Raw genomic sequence first — 25781 nt, 5'->3', positions numbered from 1 at the left:
CATATTAAAAATCTTAGGCTCATGAAGGCTATGCTACATTTCAGGGCATGTCGACTTGTTTTTAAATTCGTAGTTTCTTGTAAATTTTTCGGTTTTTAAGGAATTTTATGGACAAATCAAAACACAATTATAGACCTAAAAATTACTTTGTCCTGAAAAGACCTACGTAGTGGTTAATTCTCTAAATGCCATGTTTTAATAAAAACAGTTGTGTGTGAAGAGCATTTATTTTTTGAAAAAAAATTACAGCAATAATATAAAAAAGAATATGATAAAGTAACCAAGACAAAGTTGACTATTTTGTATAATGACCACAGTTATTAAGATTGAACCTTTAGACAACTTAATATAGAATAAACTTAATACAATTTTAGCTATGTGTAACACTCCTCACGTTTTTTTAATTTTTTTTAACAAAATATTTAAATGTTAAATGTATGCAAAAATTTGTTACCCAACAGTATAAAAATAAATAAGACCGTATATAAAGCAAGAAAAATGAAATTTTTGCATACATTTACCACAATGACGTCATAAATAACCCCCCCTTTAGTAAAAATGAGAAACAAGTCTTTAAAATTCGCAATTTTTGTAAGATTAAAATATAATTTTGGACATCCCCTAATTAGAATTTTTTAGTGGACCTTTTTCACAATACTTGTGTACACGCCACAATTCGTAAGGCCCCACCGAATCGTGGTCAGAATCTCCTTGGAAAAATTGGAGCACTTTCACTCCCCTTCTTTCTTCTCTTTCCCTGAACCCAAGTCACATTATTAGCACACTTAGGAGTCTTGTCTCAGTTTTTACACATTTTTTAGTTTTTCACTATCAAAGTTCACACTGTTCAACTTATAGTTTAAGAAGTAGATCTGCAACAACGACTCGAACGTATCACAGTGGAGTTTTACGCCGCCATCAAGTTCGCGGAGATTCAGATGTTAAATGACGAACTTCATGGTGTTGTAAAATAGCAAACTGTAAAATTTTGTAGCTTTAAATGCGCACGGGTAACAATTTATGCGATTTAATGCTTAGGCCCCAAATGTATAAATCACTGTGATAAGTTGAGTACTAGGTGCAGAATCTCTTGTATTTAAATAACTCAGTATATCACCCTTTTTGCCAGAAACACATTTTTCTCACATTTTTTAGTATAAAAAAAGTCTTCAACTGAAATTTAATTCTTCGGAAAAGTACGTTGTTTAATATGTACAGTTATCTGTGATATTTTCGCGTTACTTGGCGTTTTCTTCTGGAGTATCTTCGTCGTCTATTAGTTTGGCCACGTACAACTTGGGATCAATCACTTTCGGGATCGGTTTGATCTCCGTTCCCAATTCTTGTTCGATGCGATGAAGCGCGAATCGATCATCGTAGGTGATCAAGTTGATGGCAATGCCCAAATGCCCGAATCTTCCAGATCTACCAATACGGTGAAGATACGTCTCTGCCATTTTGGGAAAGTCGAAATTGATGACGACGTTGACGGCTTGCACATCAATACCTCTTGTAAAAAGATCAGAGCAGACTAGATTTCGGCAGAGACCAGCTCGAAAATCATGGAATACTCTGTTGCGATGCGCTTGTGCCATCTTGGCGTGAATGTAGTAGCAGCAATAACCAAGTTCGGTGATTTTCTTCGCCAATAATTCAACACGTTGCGTGGAATTGCAAAATATTATGCTTTGGTTTATTTGTAACTGAAACAAAAACAAATTTAATAAAGTATAAATGGTAATAACAAAACTCAAACCTTTGAAAACAGAGTATTTAAACAGTGTACTTTCTGACGTTCTTGAACGAACGCATAGTATTGCGTAACACCTTTAAGAGTGAGCTCCTCCATGAGATTAATCTCGTACGGATCTCTGAGATGTTTTCGCATGAACTGTTCAACTGTGAGAGGAAACGTGGCGGAGAACAACAATATTTGTCTCTCTTGTGGTAAGTTCTTTATCACAGTGTCGAGCATCCCTTTGAAGTCTTGTGAGAGAAGCTTATCGGCCTCGTCTAAAACTAGAATCTTGCACTGGTCCATTACGGCGACACCCTTTTCCATCAGATCGAGAATGCGGCCGGGAGTTGCTATAATAACTTGTACTTTCTGGTAGATGCGCATTATGTCATCTCTTAAATTTGTCCCACCGGTCGTTACCATCACACGCACGTCCAAGTGCTTAGCGAGCTCGATGCATATCTGTGACGTTTGAAGCGCGAGCTCTCGAGTAGGCACTATGATGAGTGCTTGTATACAGTCTTTCTTGGGATCAATCTGTTCCAATACGGGAATACTGTATGCACCAGTTTTGCCTAAGAACAAAAATAATACTTGTAAGAAAGATAACAAAACAAAAAAAAACATGCACAAGATGCTGCATTTTGAATATCCGAATACGGAATCTCCGAAACGAGTGATACATTCTGGGGCTCATTTTTTGAAAAAATAATACATATTGGTTAAAACCGTATCTCGCCATCGTCTTTTGTTTTCAACTTACAGATAAAAGTTGGCATATCTTGGTTATTATAGAAGATACGGATTTGAAATAAAGACCATTATGCACTTTTTTAAGAGTAATTTAATAATGTAGTTAACAATTTTTCAGTTTTTTGTTATTTAGTTAGTTAGTTATTTGTTTATCAGTAATAAGATAAAATTGTATTTTTTCAACTGGAATTTTGAAAAGCTTATTTTTTTCTGATCTAAAAAATATACAGGGTGCACCAGAATTCGTGCCCCAGAGAAAATTTTCAAGTAAGGTAAGATACCAGGAACATGGAAAAAATTCTATCTGTCAAAAAATTTTGACATTTATTTTTTGACATTTGACATTTTTTTTATGTCTGCCAATAAAAGCCACAAATAACATTGAACAGAGTTACAATTTATGATTCAGCTTCCTTGTTTCCCTTTTTAATAGCCTATAGCAAAAAAAACTTGTAAAATTATTTTTCCAACAGAAATAAATAGTCAAAGTGCAAAATTTAAACACTCATAACTTCGAAATTTTTATAGATATTTTTTTTAAACATTTTTTCCATGTTCCTGGTATCTTACCTTTCCTCTGGGGCACCAGTTCTGGTGCCCCTGTATATTTGTAACAATATTTTTTATAATTATACTTAAAAAATGAAATACGTATTTTGTTTGATGACCATGGAAAACCTATTTCACTTAAAATGTGTTGATTATAATTAATAAGTTTTGTGAACTGTGAAATAGATGGAAAAAAAAATCTAAAAATTAAAAAAATACGATAAGTTAGAAGTATCGAACAAATATGGGAGCGCCTCAGAACAAAATTATTACATATTTTTTAAAAATCCAAAATTGTGAAAAACAAATGAATCAACAGTTAACACTGAACAAAAACACGATTAGCCCGTCACACCAAACTTTTATTTTAATAGCACAACGCGTTTCGACCACAAAGTGGTCATCCTCAGGTGAGAATAAAACTAACTAATTTAACAATGGTAATGCCTTATATACTAATTTTCCGACTTTCACTTTCCCTACCCTCAACTAACGAGTAGAGGGGAGAAAAGGGAATGGGGCCGTTGTCTGAATTCATGAGATTATCTCTATTTTTAAATATTTCAAGACTCTCGAAAGCGTCAAGAAATTTACAATTATTGACTACTCTAATGATTTTTACATTAGTTTCATCTATTTTATGGTCTTTTTCAAAAATATGTTGGGCCACACTTGATTTTTCAAATCTGTTATATCTTAAATGAGCTATGTGTTCTTTAAACCTAGTGTTAACTGAACGACGTGTTTGCCCAATATATTTTTGTTCACAATCTTTACAATTAATTTCATAAATCCCCGATTTTTCTAATGGTCCTACTTTATCTTTAGGATTACCAAGAAAACTTTTGAGACTTCTACCAGAGTTGTAAACATAGAAGTCTCAAAAGTTTTCTTGGTAATCCTAAAGATAAAGTAGGACCATTAGAAAAATCGGGGATTTATGAAATTAATTGTAAAGATTGTGAACAAAAATATATTGGGCAAACACGTCGTTCAGTTAACACTAGGTTTAAAGAACACATAGCTCATTTAAGATATAACAGATTTGAAAAATCAAGTGTGGCCCAACATATTTTTGAAAAAGACCATAAAATAGATGAAACTAATGTAAAAATCATTAGAGTAGTCAATAATTGTAAATTTCTTGACGCTTTCGAGAGTCTTGAAATATTTAAAAATAGAGATAATCTCATGAATTCAGACAACGGCCCCATTCCCTTTTCTCCCCTCTACTCGTTAGTTGAGGGTAGGGAAAGTGAAAGTCGGAAAATTAGTATATAAGGCATTACCATTGTTAAATTAGTTAGTTTTATTCTCACCTGAGGATGACCACTTTGTGGTCGAAACGCGTTGTGCTATTAAAATAAAAGTTTGGTGTGACGGGCTAATCGTGTTTTTGTTCATCGTTTCCATACCAAGAAGATCCAAGAAGAAGAAAAAAACAGTTAACACAATTAGAAAAAATACATTTTTAGATGGTCTAATAGAAGTAGGATAATTCCACAAAGGCGCTATTTTTTACAGACTCTACATTGTCACTAAAAGTTACAATAGAAATGTTAGCTTGTTTAAAAACAAAGAAATGTTATTAGTCACTAATGAGTTAAATTACGAATTATTTTGCATTTTTTTCATTACTTAGGGCTAAGAAAACTCTTTCATTAGTGACACTTGTTAAATAATATAGTTTAAATCTTTTTAATTAAAGATGCAACATTTTTTCATGGCCAACTGCGAACAAAAATCAAAGATAATTTTTTGATAAAAAATATAATAATCGATTACAAATATTACATTTTTTAAATAGGAAAAAAACAAGCTTTTTAAAAATATCATAGCATTTAAAAAAATACAAGTTTATCTTATTACGGCTAAACAAATTATTGAAAACAAATTACTATCGAAAAAAACCGATAACTAGATTATTAAATTCTACGTAAAAAAGTGCCTGTATAATGTCTTTATTTTAAATCCGTATCTGCTATAATAACAAAAAAATATTTTTTTTTAAGATTTCGCTAAAGCGTCAACTTTTGTCTCGCGGGGTGGGGTTTTATTATATTATTTTCTGAAAAATTGAACCCCAGAATGTATCACCCGTTTTTGGCTAAATTTCTTAGTTTCAAAAATTTTTAAAAACCCCTTTTTTCATAACAAATCTCTAATTATAGCAGCCGAATTTTGGTCTTATTATGTAGAATGTCCATTTTTTCAACTGAGAAGTTGTACAGCGAAAATCAAACTTATTTGTCCACTAGATGAAAAGTAATGATGATAATGCAACAATTTTCCAGTATTCCACATATTTAAAAAAAAAATATGACAGATACAATAAACACATTATATTATTATATTATATTATTTTCTGTAATTTGCCCTCTTTATGCCGTTTTTAATTTTTTTTTACTTTCAACGATTTAGGGATTGTTGTGACGTTTGGTAATCTCTAAATTTTAAGATCCTATTAGATCTACAGGGTGAATAAAAAAAGTATGTAACCAAATCTTTATGCTAAAACTATTTGTTTTTTGAAAATACTAACTGATGAATTTTCAAGTACTCGTACTATACAAATGTGACGTTTTATCAAGAATAAAATTTTTCGTTTGATTTGAGTTCTGCAAAAATTTTGATTTTTTTAAATGCCAACTCACTATAATACTTTTTTTTTAATCTAAAAATTACAACTACATATCTACACCTTATTCGTATCCAATTTTTATCGAAAAAAATTTTCATTAGTTGCCATTTTGACAAAAACAAAAGTTTTATTTTCAAAACACGATCACAAGTTTTACAGCACTAATTTTTATTTATTATTATTTTCTGAAAACAAATGATTGATATTATGAGGTTGAACCCTTTAGGCCAAAAAACTGAATGTGTCAAAAAAGGATTATTGCAATCGAGACGATTTAATTATCTTATTTTTAGAGAGCCTTGACAATGGCTATGAAATTAATCATCGTTTCATACATGAGTTTTCAAAAAAAAAAAAACAATTATATATTCAAACAATGAAAAAGTAGACATGATCCTATCTATCCTAATCATAGAATGTTGATAATTAATAATCACTGGCATTTTTTTAAGGATGCTTCATTTAATTTAGAATTATTTTATGAAAATCAAACAAATGCAAACTTCAAAAATTGTAAAATATCACTCATAACGAAAAAAAAAAGACATAAAATTGGGTCCATTTTAAGTCGAATGACAAATCGTTCAATTGTGTTAGGATTAAACATTAAACTAGAAAAATAAAAGGCATTTTTTGTACAAAACAAAAACTTGACATTGACCACAACACCCACATGTTTGATCTCGAATTACTGTATGTGATTTTTCTGCGTCATATTCATAGATAAACATGACTGTTAATAAAAATCAAGCCATTAGTTTTGCATATTTGTCCCCCCATCCAATTATTGAGTAAGAGAACAGGCTTACTAAATATGCAATTAAAATTTGAAATAAAACACATACCTGTGCCATTTTTTGCCCTTGCAAGAATATCCTTGCCAGATAACGCAATTGGAATAGAAGCTTCTTGAATAGGAGACGGTTTCTCCCAACCTTTTTCAAAAATACCCATTAGTAGTTCTCTCTTTAAGCAGAATTCTTCAAATTCGTTTCCCCTGGTATCAGTCACATCCTAGAAACAAAAACTGATAAATAATTGAAGCACTTTCACTCCATAAACTGTAAGAGGGACCAATGAAATTCAGGTAAGACGTTATCATTTATAAGAAAAATGAAGGGGAATCCAAAGTGTCATCACGTTAATAATAGAAACCTTTGCGTATTATTTGAAGTTTGCACATGCAAGTGACCCTAAGCCTTCCAATAATAATAAAAAAACTGATTTTTTTACTTACACTGGTCTGTATTCTTCTATCCTTGGGTGGAATCTTGAGTTTCGCTTTCCAGCCCATGTCATCCATTTTGGTGTCAATATCACTGCAAGAAAGTACGTTTTTATGACTTTTTTTAAATAATTAACAAATCGCTTACACTTTGCCTGACAAAGCCATCACATGGTTAGAATTCAATGTGTCCGTCATCATAATTGTAGAAAATACTATTGCGAGTGTATTAAAAAATAGGGTTTATAAAACCCAAATCTTCTTCCTCTACAATGTGTAGGATAAGTACAGTTCCTAAGATCCCTCACAGGAACGATAATATATCTGCAAAATCCCAATTTACACATTAATGACGCAAAAAGCTTAAGGTCAATACAGAATAGATATAACCATAAAAATAGAACATCCTGTAATTGTTGCACTGTCAATAATAACCAGGTCATCAACAGTAACTGGTGACACAAAAATATATCGCTTAAAAACACCCAAAAGTAGGAAGATTGCAACAAATAAACAGGATTCAGATTTCTAATTAAAATGGCTACTGATTCTTGTACAGTGCACCTCGACTACACATAAATTATTGCACAACGACGCAAATTTACCTGAATCTGGACAAAGAATTTAAGGAATACCGTCGAGACACCCTGGGAAATACTCAGACATTTCTCAACTGTGTGAATTTTTGCATTAAATCGCTCTTTTCGAATCACTTTTACCACTGATATGGACGCTTTACTCACCAAAAGGAAAATGACTTTCAGCAATCAACAATGGCCGCAAATCGGCATCTACAGTTATTATGTTTCTGTAATTAGACAACAACTCGGGAGATGGCGCAATAAATCGCAAGAATTTTGAATTTTGTTAGAAATATATGACACGAAACAGACCATTTTCAGTGATGAAGATGTGCCTATTGGCACATTTCTAAAAATTTTATCCATAAAGTAAAAAATACCGAGGTGGGAAGCGCTTAGCAATAAGCAGATAAGAAAGCTATTAAACTAATAAAGAATTTATCAAAATTTGAAAAACATGACATATGACAGTTCTATTGGGAAGTGGTCACTTCCCAACCTGGAACTGTCATATTTCATCAATTGTTAAATGACACTGAAATGTCATACTTTCCAACTTTTCACATGAAACAATGATTATTACTTTATGATTGTGAATAAAACATCTTTCACAGGTCACAAAAATCTGCACGATAATCCATTTTTTAAGAAAGAAGTACAAAGTGGTTATAAATGATTTTCATCTAGCCAGCTGTGAATTTTCCATGTAAAATAAAAAATAACAATAAAAGTTTAATTAACAACAATTTATTATTAATTAATAAGTGACACTAATGACAGAACTAAAGCTTTCAAAAAAAGTAGAGCGGCACAAATATAGTTATAGTAAAATCGTTTTCCTAAGACCTACTAAAAATTTTATGACACATTATAAGGGATTAAGCAAACAATGGCTTGAATTTGTAGCCCTCCATGAATGGCACGTTCCTTTGCAAGTGTTGCTGCACCCACTAGAATAAAACAGGGCCGTATTTAAAACAAAAGTAGTGGTAGAGTTTCACCAAGCTATTATTAAAAAAAATCAGTTTTATTTAATAATAGCTTGTTAATAACCACCTGGCTTTGTTAAATTTCTTAAAATACTTGACTTTAATAACAACTACAAAAACATTTCAAGTATTTTAGACAAAAAGAAAGTACGTAATCCGGCCCTGTTAAAAACTGACCTGTTTTAGGGTCCGGGTGGGTTCCACTAATTTATGATTTGTTTACCCTTTGGTTTACTCTTAACAATACGGCATTTAACTTAAAAGTAATAAATTTTTAGTAGGTCTTAGGAAAACGATTTTACTTAACATGCAAAAAAATTCCAAAGCTGGCTAGATGAAAATCATGTATAACCACTCTGTAGATGTCAGCAGCACTAAAAATTAAATTTAAATGGTAATAATTGATAAGATATGTTTAAAATCTCCTCGTAGCATCTCAGTAAAACTGATTGCCTATGTATTCAAAAAATTAAATTTTTAATAATTTCTATTATGATGCTTTTGGGATCACTAGTTCTAAATGAGTGGAGCTAAACCCGGTTGCTGTTTCTGCAATTTAACCAATTTAAAATTGTCTTAAAAATTCAAAAAAACAATGTAGTTTGCACTAGGGAAATTACATGTATTCAGGTTGGTGACTTAGTGTCCCAATTAAACTCTAAAATTACAAAATTAACTTCAAATTAAAAAACATACAATACATCATATATTTGCTGTGAGATCAAACCTCTTTTCGGCTTGGCATTTAAGATATAATTATTTTTTAAATTAAATAATTGAGAAAAAATATTCAAATCGCGCGGCGCTCCACATTTTTTCATCCATAGTCCACTAGACTCAACTATTTGACAGATTTGTCGGTCTCTGACTTAACCTGAAATTTATTTAATATTGTTAAATAAACCTTACAAATAAAGAATTCGAACTGGTGTTAGAAAAGTTGTGTCACATTTGAACCACATATTTTACAGTTGTTTCCAGTGTCCATCATGACTGTGAGCAAAGAGATTTTTGTCGATTTAGACGAAAAATTCAATAAGGTCCTTAAGTTGCTCGAAGACAGTAAATACGACCCTGAAAATCAACCCTATGTATCGAAATACGCCGCTAGAGAGACATTATTAAGCATGAAAGCGAGTTTAGAAAATGTGATACGAACTCAATCAGTCTCTGACAAAATTAAAATCACAGGTTGTGGCCCAATTGTTGTAAAAACTTACCTGGTGATAATTATTTGTAGCAATGTTAGGGAGTGTTTATCTATATCTGGGTATCGTTTCAATTGACACTGAGGAATTACAAAGTGGGGAGGAGTATTTGATAAAGTGTCAAGATTTAATAAAAGAATACACACAGGAGGCTCAAGTGGTGATGGTATCATTGAACATGTACAACCAGTTTGGAATTTTATGGTCGCAAAGGGACCCAGAAAAGTCGAAAACTTACCTTGAAGAGGCTGAAAAGTTGTACACAATTTACAAGAAATCAAATGTACCACCAGTTGACATAGTCGATGTGTTTAATCCAAATTTCGAAGGAAACAACGTTGAAATGGCTTGGAAGAATTTTGAAAAAGTTTACACATTCACGCTGTACTACTTGGCCCAAATATATGGAGCTCTGAAAGATGCTTTAAAAAGTGCAGTGTATTGTCACATCACCTTACAAAGACAGCTCGACAGTGGCGATTATGAGTCTATAGACTGGGCCCTAAACGCCGCCACTTTGTCCCAATTTCTCATGGAACAAAACGGTTTCAAACAAGCAAGACACCACTTGGCTGCAAGTTCATACATTTTGGACCAGTATGCCAAAACCCTGGATGCTATTACTGAAAGAAATGAAGCTTTTGATGCCAAAATGGAAGTTTTCAAGCATAGATCGGCCGATATTGCACGATGTTGGGCCAAATACGGTTTACTTCTCTTATCTAAATCTAAGGAAAGATTGTTAAATCACACTGACGACATTGACAAACATTGCACGATTTCATCTGATCTCAGTACTCTAACTCTTGACTCAGATGCTAGTGTAACAACCGCTGATTTGCAAAACTTACAATTCACATCTTTAGATCTCACTCATTACGAAAATCAAATTACTTATAAGTTCATTCTTACGATCCAAGACGCGCGTCATGTGTTTCTAAACATCCAAAACTGGTTGCAAAAAGCCGAAGCTTACTATACTTTAGAAACATTAGCATCTGATCATTTAGAAATAGTGCAAGATAAGAGCCAAATGTATCTAAATTTGTTATTTTTCGAAGAAAATCCCGAAAATCAATCAAAGTTGCATAAACGTAGGATTGACTTGTTGGAAAACATTATTAAAAAAGTAAATCCACAATATTATCTTCAATATTGTCGCCAGATTTGGTACGAGTTAGCGCAGACCTACTCCGATATACTCAATATCAAATCTGACAAGCTTCGTGAGTCGAAAGATAGACCTTCCCCGCATATTTTAGCCAAAATCAACCACTTGATTGAGAGAAGTATTTATAATTTTACTTGTTTTATTGATTCGTTTAAAGAGGGTACCAAACAAGAGCTACCTGAAAAAATTCCAAGTGATTTTGAAAAAGCCTTTCTTCAGGCTTATTTTCATATTGCTGCTTTAAATAGCAGGTTTATAACTTTAGACAAAAATGTGCAGTTGCAAAATGTTGAAAGTAGTTTTAATATGTATAACAAAGTGCTTGATTATTGCAAAACTAACGAAAAAGCAGCGGAACTGATTCCTATGGAACTCAGTATTTGCAAGGAAATGGTTACTTTATTACCAGTTAAAATTACTAAAATAAGACAGGAGATTTCATAAAAATATGTAATCAGTTTTAAAAGTAATGGGCTATTTTTGACACATTTGCTTTCAGTGTTTACATAAATGTAAATCATATTTTAAGTAGGATTATCCAAAAGTTTGGAGAAAGATACGTCGTAGTAACAATGAAAAGTTGATTACGTGTGATTTTATACTATTTATATACTTATTTGTACAATATCCACTATGAAAATATTTAATTTATAAATACTACCAAAATAGTGGAAAATTTTAATAGGTACAAACTGTAAATTCATTGATTTGTACTTCACTTTCCTTGTATCATCAAGTATTGTTTGAAATGAATAAATCTAATTAGACGGCTTTTAGAGGCCTAATTTTATCTTTTTACTCTCTTAGTAGATTAGTTATTTAATTTAAAACAAACAATTATTCTACATCTGATATAGGGTAATCTGGTAAAGCGTCACCTTAACTTGTAAATAAGTGAATGATTTTTGAAGAAAAACTGCCTTAAATAAAATATAATTGTTAAAAAGGGCATAATTAGGCAGAAATTCCTGTAGGGCAGCTAACCAGAAATACAACACTGTTATGGAAGTTGCCTACCTACACACTTGATGTTTTTATTTTTAACAAATTTTGCATCAAAAAATATAATTGCTGAGTGTCTTCCTTTTGATATTGAGATGATTTAACCATTTCATCGGTTGAGGGCATAAAAACACACTTCCCAGCTTGTGCAAAGACAAACTGCCCTTGTAACATGAGGCATTAAAGTCGATAATCGCAAAAGATGTCCGCCATGATAAGAGAATGTAATGGCTTCTGGACCTGTCAACTGTGTTAGACAAAGAGGGTAAATGGCGTACGTAGAAAACGATTGAAGTGGAAGGAGGAAAAAGGAAATCTACCAGATGTGAAATGGTTGAATGAATGTGAAATTTCGTTTGGAAATCAATGTTTTTATGGTACACGGCCCTAAACACCAATTAAACCCTACCCAATAATCGAAATCCTTAAATTATTGTGTTTCGAAAAATGATTTCGTGAACAGTGAAGTGACATTCGAATCCCTAGTGTTAGAGTTAAAATGGCGATTTGAAGAATAATGGTGGCTTTATGAAATTTTCTAGTTTCGGCATCGACATTATGGAAGACAATTCGTTAAATCATCAGAATGGGGCCCAAATCGGGGGGCCCCAGACCGTTTCAGTAACCAACAATAAACAAAACGAAGAAGCCAATCCCAAAGCACAATATTCGATTCCTGGAATATTGCATTTTATTCAACACGAATGGGCACGGTTCGAATTGGAAAGATCACAGTGGGAAGTCGACAGGGCCGAATTACAAGTAAGAGACTTCTTATTAATACATTCAATATAAGTAAGTCTTAATACGGATCGAAATTCCTTCACTTTTTCCCGTCTATGCTGGGTTTATTCACATTTGACTCAATAAGCGAAGCAACAAATGATAAGATAGGATGTGATTTAACACTCTTCAATCATTTGTTTAACCGCTGCAATCAAATGTGTTTTGAATAATAATTATCAAAAATATTTTTATTACAAATCTATATCTTTATTTGGCGTTTACCTAATGTGTGTTTTGAATAATAAAACGAAAATACACGTACCTATACAGAACTATTTCAATATAAAAATTAAAACATCCGGTGATACTAATTCAATCAAAATCAAGACGGCATTTACACTAAACGTCAAATTTGATGCTTTTCTTTTATAAACATGTGATTTGTCCACATTTTAACCAATCTCTATCCTTATTTCAGGATTAGCGGTCGTGTAAACCGGTCCTGAAAGTATTTTCTTACACAGAAGTTAGATGTCAAAAGTTTAGTGTGAAAGTTGGCAGCAACTAGTTTGTTTTTTGTTTTACTCAAAATGTCTAACAATTACCGGGTGACTGTAAATGATTGTGATTTTTTACCTCAAGTTGGTGTCAAATTTAAAATTTGAGTTTGGCAACTTTGTCTTTCCAATTCAAACGTCAAACTTTTATAGGCAATTGTCATTAATTTCCGACGGGCGACTGTCGCGGTGTGGAGGCCGCCATTTGGTCATCAATGATACCAATAACCAAAAAAATCCCAAGAATTTTAGTAATATCTCTAGTGTGGCCAAACTAAGAAATAGACCAAAAGTCCTTTTTATTATGTTTTTTGAGGTAGTTACTTTGACCATTTAGTTTTTCTTGGTGTTATTCTGTATTCTGAAACTGAAAATCTTATACAAAAAAACAGTTTATTCAGTTGATTATTGGGACCCCCGTTAGAAAAATGCTTTCGTAAGCAATAATGTTTAGGTATTAATAAAAAAAATATACTGTTGATTGTGTTTTATTCATTTATATTACTTATTAGTGAGGTATGCATTTTTTGAGGACCAAATGGCGGCGCCCATGGAGTTTACATGTGTCAGCCTTCCTTCTTACTCGTATTTTACGAATTCTGATATAACAAATTAGAAGTATTACCAATAATTAATTCAATGTTGCCAATAGACTTTTTTGTCACAAATATTAATAGTCACCCGGTATTTTTGTAATGAGAATGTCAAACGTTTTGAATGTTGCTACCACTAGCTCGTTCGCGCTAATTTAATAAAAGGAGTTGGTTACAGTTTTTGATTTATTTTTGAAAAAAAAATCTCATTAAACAAAAGCATCTAGGAAAATTTAGAGAAAACACTAAAACGGGTATAAATATAAGAAAACTGAAAATTCTAATTGCAACTAAAGAACAATATACAGGGTGTTTTACGTAATTTTAGATGCAATCAATAATACATATTCCGATACAAACTTTGTTTTGTTCACCCTTTAAAAAATTAAATAATTGTTTCTGAAAAACTGCAGTTTATGACTATTAATGAAACAGTGATTAGTTTGACAACACTGTCATGGGTTTCCAAAAATTAAATTGTTAGAAGTGTATTTTTTGTATCCAGTGTTCTGTGACTTTTGTGTATTTGTGTGCGTACATTAGGCGCAAGCCTCGTAAAGTTGTGTGAAACACCCTGTAGAACTTGGTATCAATTTCGAACACAAATAAATCACACATTTTTTATTGCCAGTCTTCATAAAACTTTACTTGTAATCACCATAACATAACTTTTTGTATTTTTACACCCATTTTTAATAAAAATTTTGATGCGGGAAACTCGATTTTATCCATAACATTGCACTTATTGCAATCTATTTCTATCAAAATTGCACTTGATAATGTCTTCAGGTGCGAAATATGATGACTGTTCTCAGGTCTTTGTTCATAGCAGAAGTAAATGAAAAATCCATAATTACTAAGATAAAATTTAGACGATATAAAAACATTTTTTTTTAAATAAAAAGACAAAAACAGGAATTTCATTACACAACAATTAATTTTGGCCTAATCGTTTTTACGTTTTTCAAATTTAACGAAAATATTGATCTCTTCGTCTAATCTATTCTTAAAACATTTTATATTATAGTATACATTATTTATATTTCCTCTTTTGGAAATCAAAGCTTTAAAACATTTTTATCAAATTAAAATCAACTCACTTTCATAAGATTTAGTCACTAGTGTATTATAATTTTGACGATAATCGGCAATTTTTTTTAGTTTAAGTCGCTCTTCAAATTGTCAGAATTGAAAACATTAAAAATTGTTGTCCGTTCACAAAACACTCATATCACCGCTAACTATGACGCTAAATTTAAATAAACACTCGTTATAAATATGTATATCGTGTAATTATACATAATTTGACAACTTGATGTACTCTTGTAATAATATTATTACTACTATACTACTTCTATACTTGTATTTTTGTCAATATTTTTTTTTATTTGTAGGCCAGGATTGCTTTCCTCCAAGGCGAGCGTAAGGGTCAAGAAAACTTGAAAAATGACTTAGTTCGACGCATTAAAATGTTGGAGTACGCTTTGAAGCAAGAAAGGGGAAAATTTCACAAATTGAAATACGGTACTGAATTGCAACAAGGAGACATGAAACCTCCAATCATAGATGAAGCGTGTGAATCTCAAATGGATATCGACCAATCGTACGTTGCCGTTTCTAATTCGACTTGGAAACAAGGTCGTCAGTTACTTAGACAGTATTTACAAGAAATCGGGTATACCGATCGAATTATCGATGTGAGATCAACACGGGTTAGAGCTCTTCTAGGATTAAATAACAACACCGAACCGGAAGAAAATCACAACGGAAGTTCGGTTAACGGCAATGAATCGATTAAACGTGCCAGCGAAACACAGGGTAAGATATTACACACATACCAAATGTTTAGAATCTACAACAATATTTGTTATTTTATAGGAAGAAGAACTCCAGCTAAGAAACCTCAACCTAGCTCATTAGCTGAAGCAATGATGCTGGATACAGAAGCTGCAGTTATGGCCAATTTGGATTTCCTATCGAATGCCGATGTTGATATGGAAGACGATGATGACATGAGTGACGATGTTGACATTGAACCTACTGATGATCTCGACGACGATGTAAAAGTAGTGAAACGAAAAGGTATTGTCAATATAATTCGGACAACGTATATTTTGTAATCCCGATAAATGGAAATTAATTTTGATGCTTTATATTTAGGTAAATTGGACAGTTTGGGAGACGATGTGGACGCCGAAGCTATGGAAGTTTTAAACGAACTTAATCTTTTATCCGAATCTGGAGAGCGCCAGGAATTTAAGAACGAACACAGTGAGTGGAAAAAAGGTAAAAAAATGCACTTGATAAATTGAGTCTGGACAACAATGATACTTTCTAGGTTTTCAAAGTGGGGTACCTAAAAGGCCACTGGGACTAAACGACGACGATAACATTGATTCGGCGTTAGGACTCGGCGAATTGGCCCAACTTACTGTCAACAATGATGCTGAGACAACCTACGATATAGCAAGCACTAAAGAGGCATTTCGAAAGACATGGAACGCCAAATATACACTTAGAAGTCATTTTGACGGAGTTAGAGCATTAGCTTTTCATCCAAACGAGCCCGTGTTGATTACTGCGAGTGAAGATCATACATTAAAATTGTGGAATTTACAGAAAACTGTACCCGCGAAAAAATCAGCATCCTTGGATGTGGAACCTTTATACACTTTTAGGTAATGACTACGGATACCTAAAGACTAGGATACGACACGATGTAAAACAAAACGTACCCCTTATAGTTCCGTTAGTGAGGCCAGATAGCGTAGTTGTTCCTTTCCCGTTTAACTTTTAAGAGCAATGAAATAAAAAAATGGTTGTATTTACATAACGGTGAGCAAAACGCAAATAAAAAAAAAGGGCAGATAGAGCATTAAATTCTCAATAATAAGAAATAAAGGTGATACAAAAATTTTATTGAAAACTATATTTAAGAAGATTTAGCAATTTGCGCCCCGTCTCATATTTTTGAAAATGCTACGAATACGATTAAAGATACAAGAAAAGTATAAAAAAGAAAGTTGTAGAGAATGAAATTTCCAAGAAAAAAGTCTGCGAGATGATACCTCTATCTTCAATGGTTTAGGTCCTAAAGACGCTCAAGCGACGAATACGGCTCATTTTTACCGGTGGTCAAGAGACAGAAAATTAATTTAAACCTAAACGGTTGAAGATAGAAATATGTGGTCTGGCGAACTTTTTTGTATAAAATTTAATTCTCTACAACTTTGTTTCCTACACTTTTTTTGTAACTTCAACCATATTCGCAGCGTTTTCAAAAATATCGAAAACAGTATTAAAAATAAATTATAAACAATTATCAATTTGCGTTCCGCCCAATATTTTTAAGAACGCTGCGAATATGGTTAAAGATACAAAAAAGTGTAAGGAACAAAATTGTAGAGAATAAAATTTTCTACAAAAAAAGTCCGCGACACCATATTTCTATCATCAACGGTTTAGGTTTAAATTGCTTTAAAGTGTCCCCCCGGCACTCAATCACCAGTAAAAATGAAACGAATCCGTCACTTGAGCGGCTTTGAATGTCTTTGAGGCCTAAACCATTAAAGATAGAGGTATGGTGTCACGGACTTTTTACTAGAAAATTTTATTTTCTACAACTTTCTTTCTTACGTTTTTCTTGTATCTTTAACCGTATTCGCAGCATTTTGGAAAACATGAAACGGAGCACAGATTTTGAATTTTAAATATTTTCTTCTCATATTCCTCGTGAAAAATTGAGTGGTTCGTTTTTTACAGCTTATTAAGAATACAAAGCTCAACATTTTTGCATTTTTTCCAAGCAAATAGTAAACTGGTTGAATTTAAATTAATTAAAAACGATTTGAAACTGAGGCGGTAAAACGCTCTACTCCGCCGTACTATTTTTTTTTGGGTCCAAAAAATCAAGCAATTTTGTATCTCGTTTCGTCTCCTAGTATGTAGTTCTCCGTAGTAATGACAAATCTAGAGAAATAAACAAGTAAAAATAATTTTACAGGAATCACACCGGACCTGTTCTTTGTTTGGCGATTTCCGGAACTGGAGAATATTGTTATTCTGGTGGTTTAGATGGCGTAATAAACTGTTGGAATGTTCCTAATTCTAACATAGATCCTTACGATTTGTTTGAACCTGACGTTTTGAATACAACGTTACAAGGTCATTCTGACGCTGTTTGGGGGTTGTCTGTTTTAAATTCGCGGCAACATTTGTTATCATGTGCGGCCGATGGTACTGTTAAATTGTGGGCACCTCATAGCAAGGTATTTTTTTAAACATTTGTTTATCATTGAGCTATTTCGTTGTTTTAGGTACAATTGTTAAACACTTTCACGTCTGAACAGGACGGAATACCTTCAAGTGTAGATTTTGTGAGAGACCAACCAAATCGTATAGTCGCAGCTTATGCTAGCTCTCATTGTGTAGTATATGATTCTGAAACTGCCAAATCCGTTATGCGACTCGAATTAAGTCAAGACAGTGTTAATCTTAATAATAAACAAATAAATAGAATAGTTTGCCATCCGACTTTACCTTTGACTATCACGGCACACGAAGATAGATATGTTCGTTTTTGGGATAACCACACAGGGAAAATGGTTAATTCAATGGTTGCTCATCTTGAAGCTGTTACTAGCCTAGCTGTAGATCCTAATGGGTTGTATTTATTATCAGGCAAGTTTTACAACACTATATTGGAACATGTGTTATTGCATTTTTTTTTAGGCTCACATGATTGTTCAATAAGACTATGGAACTTGGACAGTAAGACCTGCGTTCAAGAGATAACTGCACACAGGAAGAAGTTCCACGAAAGCATTCTAGATGTCGCTTTTCATCCGACACGACCGTATATTGCAAGTGCAGGAGCTGATGGATTGGCCAAAGTGTTTGTCTGAATTATTATTAAAAAAGACAACACTTTAATATTAAATAGATTTTGTCAATCAATACATTCACTGGCTTTACTATTAACTGTGTGGGTTAGGTGTACATAAAAAAACTAAAGGACTTTGTATATACTACAATTATATTCAAAGGTTTTTCTCACGAAGTGTTATTTTTCCACAAGTTGTATATATTATTTGACTTTATTTATTCATCACTGAAATTACATTTGAGCAAAATTTAACTTATGTACATGTTTCCTACACTTTGAGCGTACACGTGCTCAACTTGATGTTGCGTAGCGGTTAATTACATTTTTATTGGTTCGTTTATTGTAGGATAGCGTCTGATAAAAAATACCATCATTAGGATAACTGAATTGTTTCTAGATCCAAATTTCTTATACTAAAAGAATTGCTTTTGTGTTAAAGCTGGCAATACCCAAAGTGTACGAAAAAAATCTCATTTTACACACATATTGTCGACGTGAATTTTGATTTTGTGATAACTAGTTTCACCTAATAATTAAATTGCCACAGGACGAAATAAACATTTTTAAAAGTGTATTAATAGTAACGTTTTTATAATAGTATTAAAAATAGCTATGTTATTTTATTATTTAAAATATATAATTTATCACGTGTATTTTTAAGTTTAATATAGTCCAGTACATAATAGCTAAAGAAACGTAAAGTAGCAGTTAACAATAGTAAGTGATAATAAGTATAATTGTGAATGTATAAAAGTGTATTTAAATCATAGTTTAATATTTAAGAAACTGGTCTCTCTATTAGTTTATCTTTTTTCTAAAGTCAATAATGTATATATTAGCTTTAATCATCTTCGGTTTTGATAGCGAGATTGTCAGTGTTTATGTAAAATGTAATTTTTATAGTGGCTACTATTTATTTTGTACACAAATTTTTAACTGTTTAAATGCTTCAAAACAGTACGATCAGCAATCCTATCTTATTTGTTTAAGTTTCAACATTGTAGATACAGAGTCATAGAAACTACAACACACCGTCATGTTCTATTTTATAATGAAATTTCGTGTTTGCAATGTATAAAACAGTTGTAACTTTTTTAAAACGACCATAAAACGGTAAAATCACGAGAAATGAAGAATGTATGACTTAATGTATAAAATATAAAAACAATAAACTGTAAATACTCAAATTGTTTATTGTCCATTTTGAAACAGTATTTGGTTTGGCGCTTCAACCGCCAGCCAATGGCACGCGCGAATGCCAAGTGACAGTTGGCTGTGCTCGCCCCCCACCATCGATTTTTGGTATTTCATATTAGAGAAATGATAATCGTAGGTTCCTAGGCGTAGCGATCTGTCATCTGTGGTGTAGAAATTGGAGGTGTGGTTGGTGTTTGTAAAAAAAAATATTCAAACTTTACAACTCCAAATGTGCTCAAAATGAGTAAAATAGTCTTTAGTGTTCGTTAAAGTCCAGTTGTTTTGTTTAAGTGAACGTTTTCAGTTTGAAGATGTTTTGATGTGCGCTTTTAGTTAGGTTATGCTTGAATGATTGTTGTAATTGTAATTACATTAGACGGGGCTGTTTGAGATGAGCAGTTGGGCAGCTAGGATGCATAGGCGAGCTGCCACATTCAGTAACGTGGTCACGTCGTGTGGCCATCCTTCAGGACCCTACCCTCGGAGGTTGGAGAAAGTTAAGTTTGGGGTACCTCTTGAAGAAGTCTGCAAAAACGACATTCCGGGACCACTTCTTGTAAGTAGTAACAGGAGGAGTTGCAATTCCTAAATATTTTTTAAGCTTTTGACATTTTTTGTGCCACTCGTATGTGCTACAGGCTGACCCATCTAAACTTTTTCATTTAAGACCTTAGTTATAGGAGAAAATCTACAATCGGTAGATGGAATTGCCTCGCAGAGAAATAAGGAAAAATGCGAAAATTTTAATTGTGCGTTATATTAAATCAAGCGTTTGGAATTATACTCTTTTTTATATTAATGTGCATCAAGTAGGTTGTAGAAGTATTTAAAGGCCAATTCACACAAAAATGTCATTAATGTCATTCAGAACAAATTTAATGACATCAATAATGAGAAAAAATTTGTTAATTTTAATTATTTCTTGCTACCTGGGGTACACATTTATTTGAAAAAAGAAGATTGAGGTTAGAATTGTTTGAATTTTCGCATGGTTGCCACCCTAAAATCATCCCTTTCAACGGCTACTTCGATGACTAGTATAGAGTGGGATAACCCACAAAAATTTAAATTTAATTTTAACCTCAGACCAACTGCTTATTGGTCAAATTTTCATAAACAAAAAATATTAAAGGTAAAGTGACTATTTGAAACAAAAGAAAATTTTAAAATTCTAACTTTCATTAGTATTTCGCTTAATTTTGCTAATTCTCAACGCCCCAAATATCTTTTATAAATATTATTTCAATTAATTAATAACTGTTTTTCCTATTTCAATAGTTGAGAAAAGTCCTCATTTTACTGACTTTTTCCTATTATTAAAAAAAAAATACCTACTTTAAAAGGCTTCAGATTTTATAATCGGGTAGAATATTTTTAATGTCTTAAATGCAACTTTTTTAATAAACACTTACTTGAGTTATGAACTCTAAAATAGTTATTTGTATTACATGGAAAAACTTAAAAACTTATGGTGTAGGAAAATGTGTTATACGAAGGGATTCAGAAAGACTGTTTCTGTTAGTGACAGATTTGAATGTATTTTTGTTAACAATTTGCAACAGTACCCTAATGGTAGTCTTTAAAAATTAAAGTCAGGATTGCCAACAGAAACAGTCATTTTTTATCACTTTGTACAATGAACTAAAAAAGTCCTATCAAACTAGCGTAAAAGTTTGGAACGTACTCATAAAACGTCATGATGACAATTGACAAATGTCAAAATTATGTTGGTAGTAAATTTTCACTCGAGACCTCAAAAACATCTTCTTATTTAAGAATGTTTTAAAAAGTTTCATAGAATGATACAACAATTTTAATTTTTATAAAATAACTTTTTGACAACTTGTTAACATACGGACTGTTATGCGACATACGTGTGCCTACTTGATAGGACTTTATGATCGCTTTTTCCCGTGTTAAAAAATTAAATTAGCTTTTGGCGTCTGTTTTGTGATTATCTAGTTGACTTTTCAGACAATTTTACTAAATTACCTTCGAAGATATTATTTTACGGTTTAGTTTTTTGCTACTGTTTTTGAATGTCTAAATCAAAGGTTCATATGTTTTTCTATCAATTTTTCTGAATCATAATCATACAAAAGCCCTGGATTATTGGTGGTATCGTTATTATAGTTACAATTATTGTAACACATATGCTGAAATTTATCCCCGACATAAATTAATCAGACTATTGTCAAAGCAGTAAAATAAAATAAATTTCATTATAAAATGATTCAAGGTTACAAGATGCGTAAGTTGCTTATACAGGGTGTTAAAAAATGATTGTCAAATAATAATATGGACCAAAATAAACAAAAAAGTCTTTGTAAACATGGGTCCGCAAAGTAACGGTTTCGGAAATATCGAATATGAAAATCTTTAGAATTTTTAAGTTTTTTTTTTATTTGAACAGACTACAAGTAAATGTCAAAAAAACGAGTAATTTTCTATATCTCCGAAACCTTTTTATTTCACTAGCAATGTTACATAAATGTAGATATAATACATTTATTTTTCTTTTAGACCAGAGTAGGCTATTTTATTGTCATTCAGCCACAGTCTTACCATGCAAGTCGCCCAATTTCCATAGCCTACTTTGGTCTAAAACAAAAATGAATTTATTATAATTTTTTTTTTATCGTGTCAGTTATTTATAAAATAAAATCCTTTAAAAAAATCATAATTTAAAAATATTAACAATTGGAATTTTTATAGAAAAAACACGTATATGTATGTTGTAATAAGTTTAAGTTGTTAGGTGTAGAAATAAATGATTCAATAGAAGTACATACCAGGTGAATAAAAAGTATGGAACCAAACGTTTTTTGCTTAAACTATTTATTTTTTGAAAAAACTAATTGATGAGTGATAAAGTACTATAAAAATGTGATGATTTAACAAGAATAAAATTTTTCGAAATTTCCTTTTGTTTTTTTTTTTAATGGCAACCCACTATAAAATCATTTTTCTTATAAAAGCTATACTCTAAGGATTACAACTATCTGCTTTATATTTAATTTTTTCAAAAAAAAATTTCAATTTTCACAAAAAAAAATCGCATAACTCAAAAACAAAACAAAATTTCGTTCAGAAAATACGATCACATTTTTTATATTACTTTAATATATATTAATTATTATTTTCTGGGGGTCAAATGATTAAAAATAAAACTGCTTGGTTTCATACTTTATATTTACCCTGTACATACTAAAATTGAGGACATTTTTGCAAACTTAAAAATTCAACGAATAGCACATACCAGGTGAATAAAAAGTATGGAACCACACGTTTTTTGCTTAAACTATTTATTTTTTGAAAAAACTAATTGATGAGTGATAAAGTACTATAAAATGTGATGATTTAACAAGAATAAAATTTTTCGAAATTTTCTTTTGTTTTTGAGTTCTACAAAAAATTTAATTTTTTTACATGCCAACCCACTATAAAATCATTTTTCTCATAAAAGCTATACTCTAAAGATTACAACTATCTGCTTTATATTTAATTTTTTCAAAAAAATTTTTCACATAAATTGCAAATTTGACAAAAAAAAATCGCATAACTTAAAAACAAAACAAAATTTCGTTCTGAAAATACGATCACATTTTTTATATTACTTTAATTTATATTAATTATTATTTTTTGGAGGCAAACGATACAAAATAAAACCGCTTGGTTCCATACTTTATATTCACCCTGTATTTAAAAATTGTAGTTAGGAAAATGTTTCAAATTTTGTTCTGAACAACGTTTCTTAAAATTTTTTATTCTTCGACACTGTCAAAATTTACGGTTTTTCTCCCGTGTAAGGAAGTTTTGACAACTGTTTGGCATTTCTCAATACAAAACGTCAAATTATTTTTAACACATTTAAAGCAAGTTTAAGCCTTGTTGACTCTAATTCAAAGAATAAAATGTTGTATTCCACTCGTTTGAGTGTAAATCGGACGCTTTATTCCACCTCGTGGATGGTAAACCACTCGTTACACTCGTCGTTTAAAAATCCACTGGGTCAAATAAAGAGTCCGATTTACACTCAAACTCGTCGAATAAATAACTATTGTTATTAATAATTTACAATTATAACTTTTTCTCTTTCGTACAAACGTTATCTACCTCCACAGTTTACGAATCCACGAACCCCAATGAACTTTACATTCTTTTGAAGTTCCTCCATTAGGAATAACTCATAATTCTGAGTTTTTATTGCAGGTGTTGATCTTAAAACTGAATAAGGAAGCCCCTTACCGCAAAGACGTGTTTAGGGCTCCTGGACATCAGGGTGCAATGAAGAAACTGATACACTTTTTACAGACTGGTAGACTAGTTAATATGGATAATTTTAGTGTGTATACAATTGCTAGTGTTTTAAAAAAATTTCTTCGGAAGATACCAGGAGGCGTATTTGGCAAAGACATAGAACAACGGTTTTTCCAAGTTCTTGACATACCAGACGATAGAGAACAACGAATGGAAATTGAAACGTAAGTTTTTTAAATAATATTTTAATGTTTTTATAAACTTGACTTACATATGTGTGTATTAAAGAATTAATATGCTAGGAGGAATTGTCATGACGTCAGTCTATTGTTTTACGAAATTAATTTATTCTGTTTAGTCACAAAGATAGCATTTTTATCAGTTATTTTTAGGAAACGCTGATAAGTAATAGCTCAAAATTGTTACATGCGTTGTATTCATAGGATTAAAATTTGGATTAATACAAGAGATCAAAACATAAATTGATTAACTAATAAATCTATTTTAAATATAATTGTAATGATTTTTATTGTTACTTGCAGCATAATAACTTCACTGCCAGTTTACACGCAAAGACTGTTAGTTTTGCTCTTTGGTACATTTAGAGTGATTGCGTGTAATAGTGAAAAAGCTGGTACTGGGATGACGAGTGAAGCTCTTGGCGTTAGTGTAGCTCCAAGTTTTTTTCATTCCTGCGTAAGCGACGGAAAAGCAGCGAGAATGGAAGATGTTATGAAATTTAAGGTAGATAATAAATATTTCGTTTCAATATTTTTCCAAAAATGTATAAATTTGTATCTGATTATTATGAATTTGCTTCCGCTGTACAATGCTTTCTTTTTTGCAACAAGGCCGAAGTGAACGTAAGTTACAAATTTTTTGGCTTTAGATGTCCCTAGTTGTGACATTAAAGACCGTGTTAGCCCACTTAAAAACTATACTTTTTCAGTGGGACGATTTTTAGGAATTGTCGCATGAAAAAACACTTGTAATTGTAATTTAAATGTAATGGCTATTTTGGCCTCTGTGTATGTACTTCTAAAACAAAATTGCATGAATTATTGTGAAATTTCGTTGTGCGAAATGAGTTTTAATTTATATTTATTTTATGTTATAGGTAGCTTCACGTGTCGTAAAGCTCCTTATAGAACAATTTTCCACGTCGTATCTTTTCGGGAAAGATAATTACGAATTTTACTCTCGAGTGACCGGGCGTGTTTTGAGAGTACAAGGCGAATGGATTTGTTCGTTTCAATACCCACCACCAACAACGAAAGGACCTGTTCAACAACAAATTTATGCGAATGAATGTGGGACTTTGGAACGGTATCTTCTCGGTAAGTGAATGCAAGTTGACTTCAAAAAATATAAAAAATTAACAATGGGGTTCCATAGATTTGAGACACTTTGCATGTATTTACACTACTCCAAAAAATTTTTCCTAAATTTTTTGGTGATTTTTGAAAGGTTGTAATTCATCTAAAAATGGTTGTATTTAAGCTTTAAGTTTCTAGTTTTGACATCTTTTCGTAAAAAAATTTACCGTGATACGGTTACCACGCAACCCTAAGCACTATTAGTATTTAAGCATTATTTAAATCCAAAAAAAAAATTTTTTAATCAAAAAAATATTTCATTTTTTTTCAAAAATTAATCAGTATTGTTTCTTGAATTCTTTTACAAATTGAATGCTTTTACAGATTGTC

At 31.7% G+C, this 25781-nt stretch overlaps 4 protein-coding genes and 1 long non-coding RNA gene across 10 annotated transcripts in view; 3 read left to right on the top strand and 2 right to left on the bottom strand.

Annotated features, from left to right (window-relative positions):
* Positions 1-208: 208 nt before the first annotated feature.
* On the bottom strand, positions 209-7717 carry LOC123005325 (ATP-dependent RNA helicase me31b). Of its 3 annotated transcripts, none has more exons than XM_044399009.1 (6): positions 7650-7717; positions 7055-7230; positions 6919-7000; positions 6527-6695; positions 1757-2313; positions 209-1703 (listed from the first exon to the last, which is right to left on the bottom strand). In XM_044399009.1, the coding sequence occupies exons 2-6, from the start codon at positions 7105-7107 to the stop codon at positions 1239-1241; spliced, it is 1326 nt and encodes a 441-aa protein (XP_044254944.1). In that variant the 5' UTR covers positions 7108-7230; positions 7650-7717; the 3' UTR covers positions 209-1238. The 3 variants fall into 3 exon arrangements, with proteins under 3 accessions (XP_044254944.1, XP_044254943.1, XP_044254946.1); XM_044399008.1 differs by lacking the exon at positions 7650-7717 and adding an exon at positions 7512-7649; XM_044399011.1 differs by lacking the exon at positions 7650-7717 and adding an exon at positions 7283-7425.
* Positions 7718-8777: 1060 nt separating this feature from the next.
* LOC123004925 lies at positions 8778-10445 on the bottom strand. Of its 2 annotated transcripts, XR_006412719.1 has the most exons (4): positions 10143-10445; positions 9923-10096; positions 9403-9550; positions 8778-9350 (listed from the first exon to the last, which is right to left on the bottom strand). It is a non-coding gene; the product is annotated as an uncharacterized LOC123004925 (long non-coding RNA). The 2 variants fall into 2 exon arrangements; XR_006412718.1 differs by having other exon boundaries at positions 8778-9550.
* LOC123004924 (KIF-binding protein) lies at positions 9303-11651 on the top strand. The gene is made up of 3 exons (XM_044398455.1): positions 9303-9406; positions 9458-9667; positions 9717-11651. Exons 2-3 carry the CDS (start codon positions 9466-9468, stop codon positions 11297-11299), a joined length of 1785 nt encoding a protein of 594 aa, XP_044254390.1. The 5' UTR covers positions 9303-9406; positions 9458-9465; the 3' UTR covers positions 11300-11651.
* Positions 11652-12135: 484 nt separating this feature from the next.
* LOC123004923 (striatin-3) lies at positions 12136-19805 on the top strand. The gene is made up of 8 exons (XM_044398454.1): positions 12136-12619; positions 15128-15551; positions 15612-15815; positions 15894-16019; positions 16072-16411; positions 17737-18001; positions 18050-18413; positions 18465-19805. The coding sequence occupies exons 1-8, from the start codon at positions 12386-12388 to the stop codon at positions 18635-18637; spliced, it is 2130 nt and encodes a 709-aa protein (XP_044254389.1). The 5' UTR covers positions 12136-12385; the 3' UTR covers positions 18638-19805.
* A 136-nt stretch (positions 19806-19941) lies between these two features.
* Positions 19942-25781, top strand: part of LOC123004677 — a 10122-nt gene continuing 4282 nt past the window's right edge. For all 3 annotated transcript variants that reach the window (XM_044398043.1, XM_044398042.1, XM_044398040.1), the window contains exons 1-4: positions 19942-20371; positions 24028-24299; positions 24618-24819; positions 25193-25412. In XM_044398043.1, the coding sequence (XP_044253978.1) occupies positions 20207-20371; positions 24028-24299; positions 24618-24819; positions 25193-25412 (859 nt within the window). In that variant the 5' untranslated portion in view covers positions 19942-20206. The remainder of the gene's footprint in view (positions 20372-24027; positions 24300-24617; positions 24820-25192; positions 25413-25781) is intronic.

Source organism: Tribolium madens, unplaced genomic scaffold (genome assembly GCF_015345945.1).
Source record: "Tribolium madens isolate multiple individuals breed KSU strain unplaced genomic scaffold, Tmad_KSU_1.1 Scaffold_20;HRSCAF=117;Tcas5.2_LG4, whole genome shotgun sequence".
NCBI lineage: Eukaryota > Metazoa > Arthropoda > Insecta > Coleoptera > Tenebrionidae > Tribolium > Tribolium madens.
Note: the sequence above shows the minus strand (reverse complement) of the source record. Positions and strands in the feature narration are given on the sequence as shown.

Bases quoted from the DNA above. Each gene is read 5' to 3' on its own strand.
- LOC123005325 (XM_044399009.1), bottom strand. From the start codon at position 7,107: ATGATGACGGACACATTGAATTCTAACCATGTGATGGCTTTGTCAGGC. The intron at 2,314-6,526 runs GTATGTGTTTTA...TTTTGTTCTTAG, and splicing joins AAGGGCAAAAAATGGCACAG to GCAAAACTGGTGCATACAGT. The intron at 1,704-1,756 runs GTTTGAGTTTTG...TTTTTGTTTCAG, and splicing joins TAAATACTCTGTTTTCAAAG to TTACAAATAAACCAAAGCAT.
- LOC123004924 (XM_044398455.1), top strand. From the start codon at position 9,466: ATGACTGTGAGCAAAGAGATTTTTGTCGATTTAGACGAAAAATTCAAT. The intron at 9,668-9,716 runs GTTGTGGCCCAA...AATTATTTGTAG, and splicing joins TGACAAAATTAAAATCACAG to CAATGTTAGGGAGTGTTTAT.
- LOC123004923 (XM_044398454.1), top strand. From the start codon at position 12,386: ATGAAATTTTCTAGTTTCGGCATCGACATTATGGAAGACAATTCGTTA. The intron at 16,412-17,736 runs GTAATGACTACG...ATAATTTTACAG, and splicing joins GAACCTTTATACACTTTTAG to GAATCACACCGGACCTGTTC. The intron at 18,414-18,464 runs GCAAGTTTTACA...ATTTTTTTTTAG, and splicing joins TGGGTTGTATTTATTATCAG to GCTCACATGATTGTTCAATA.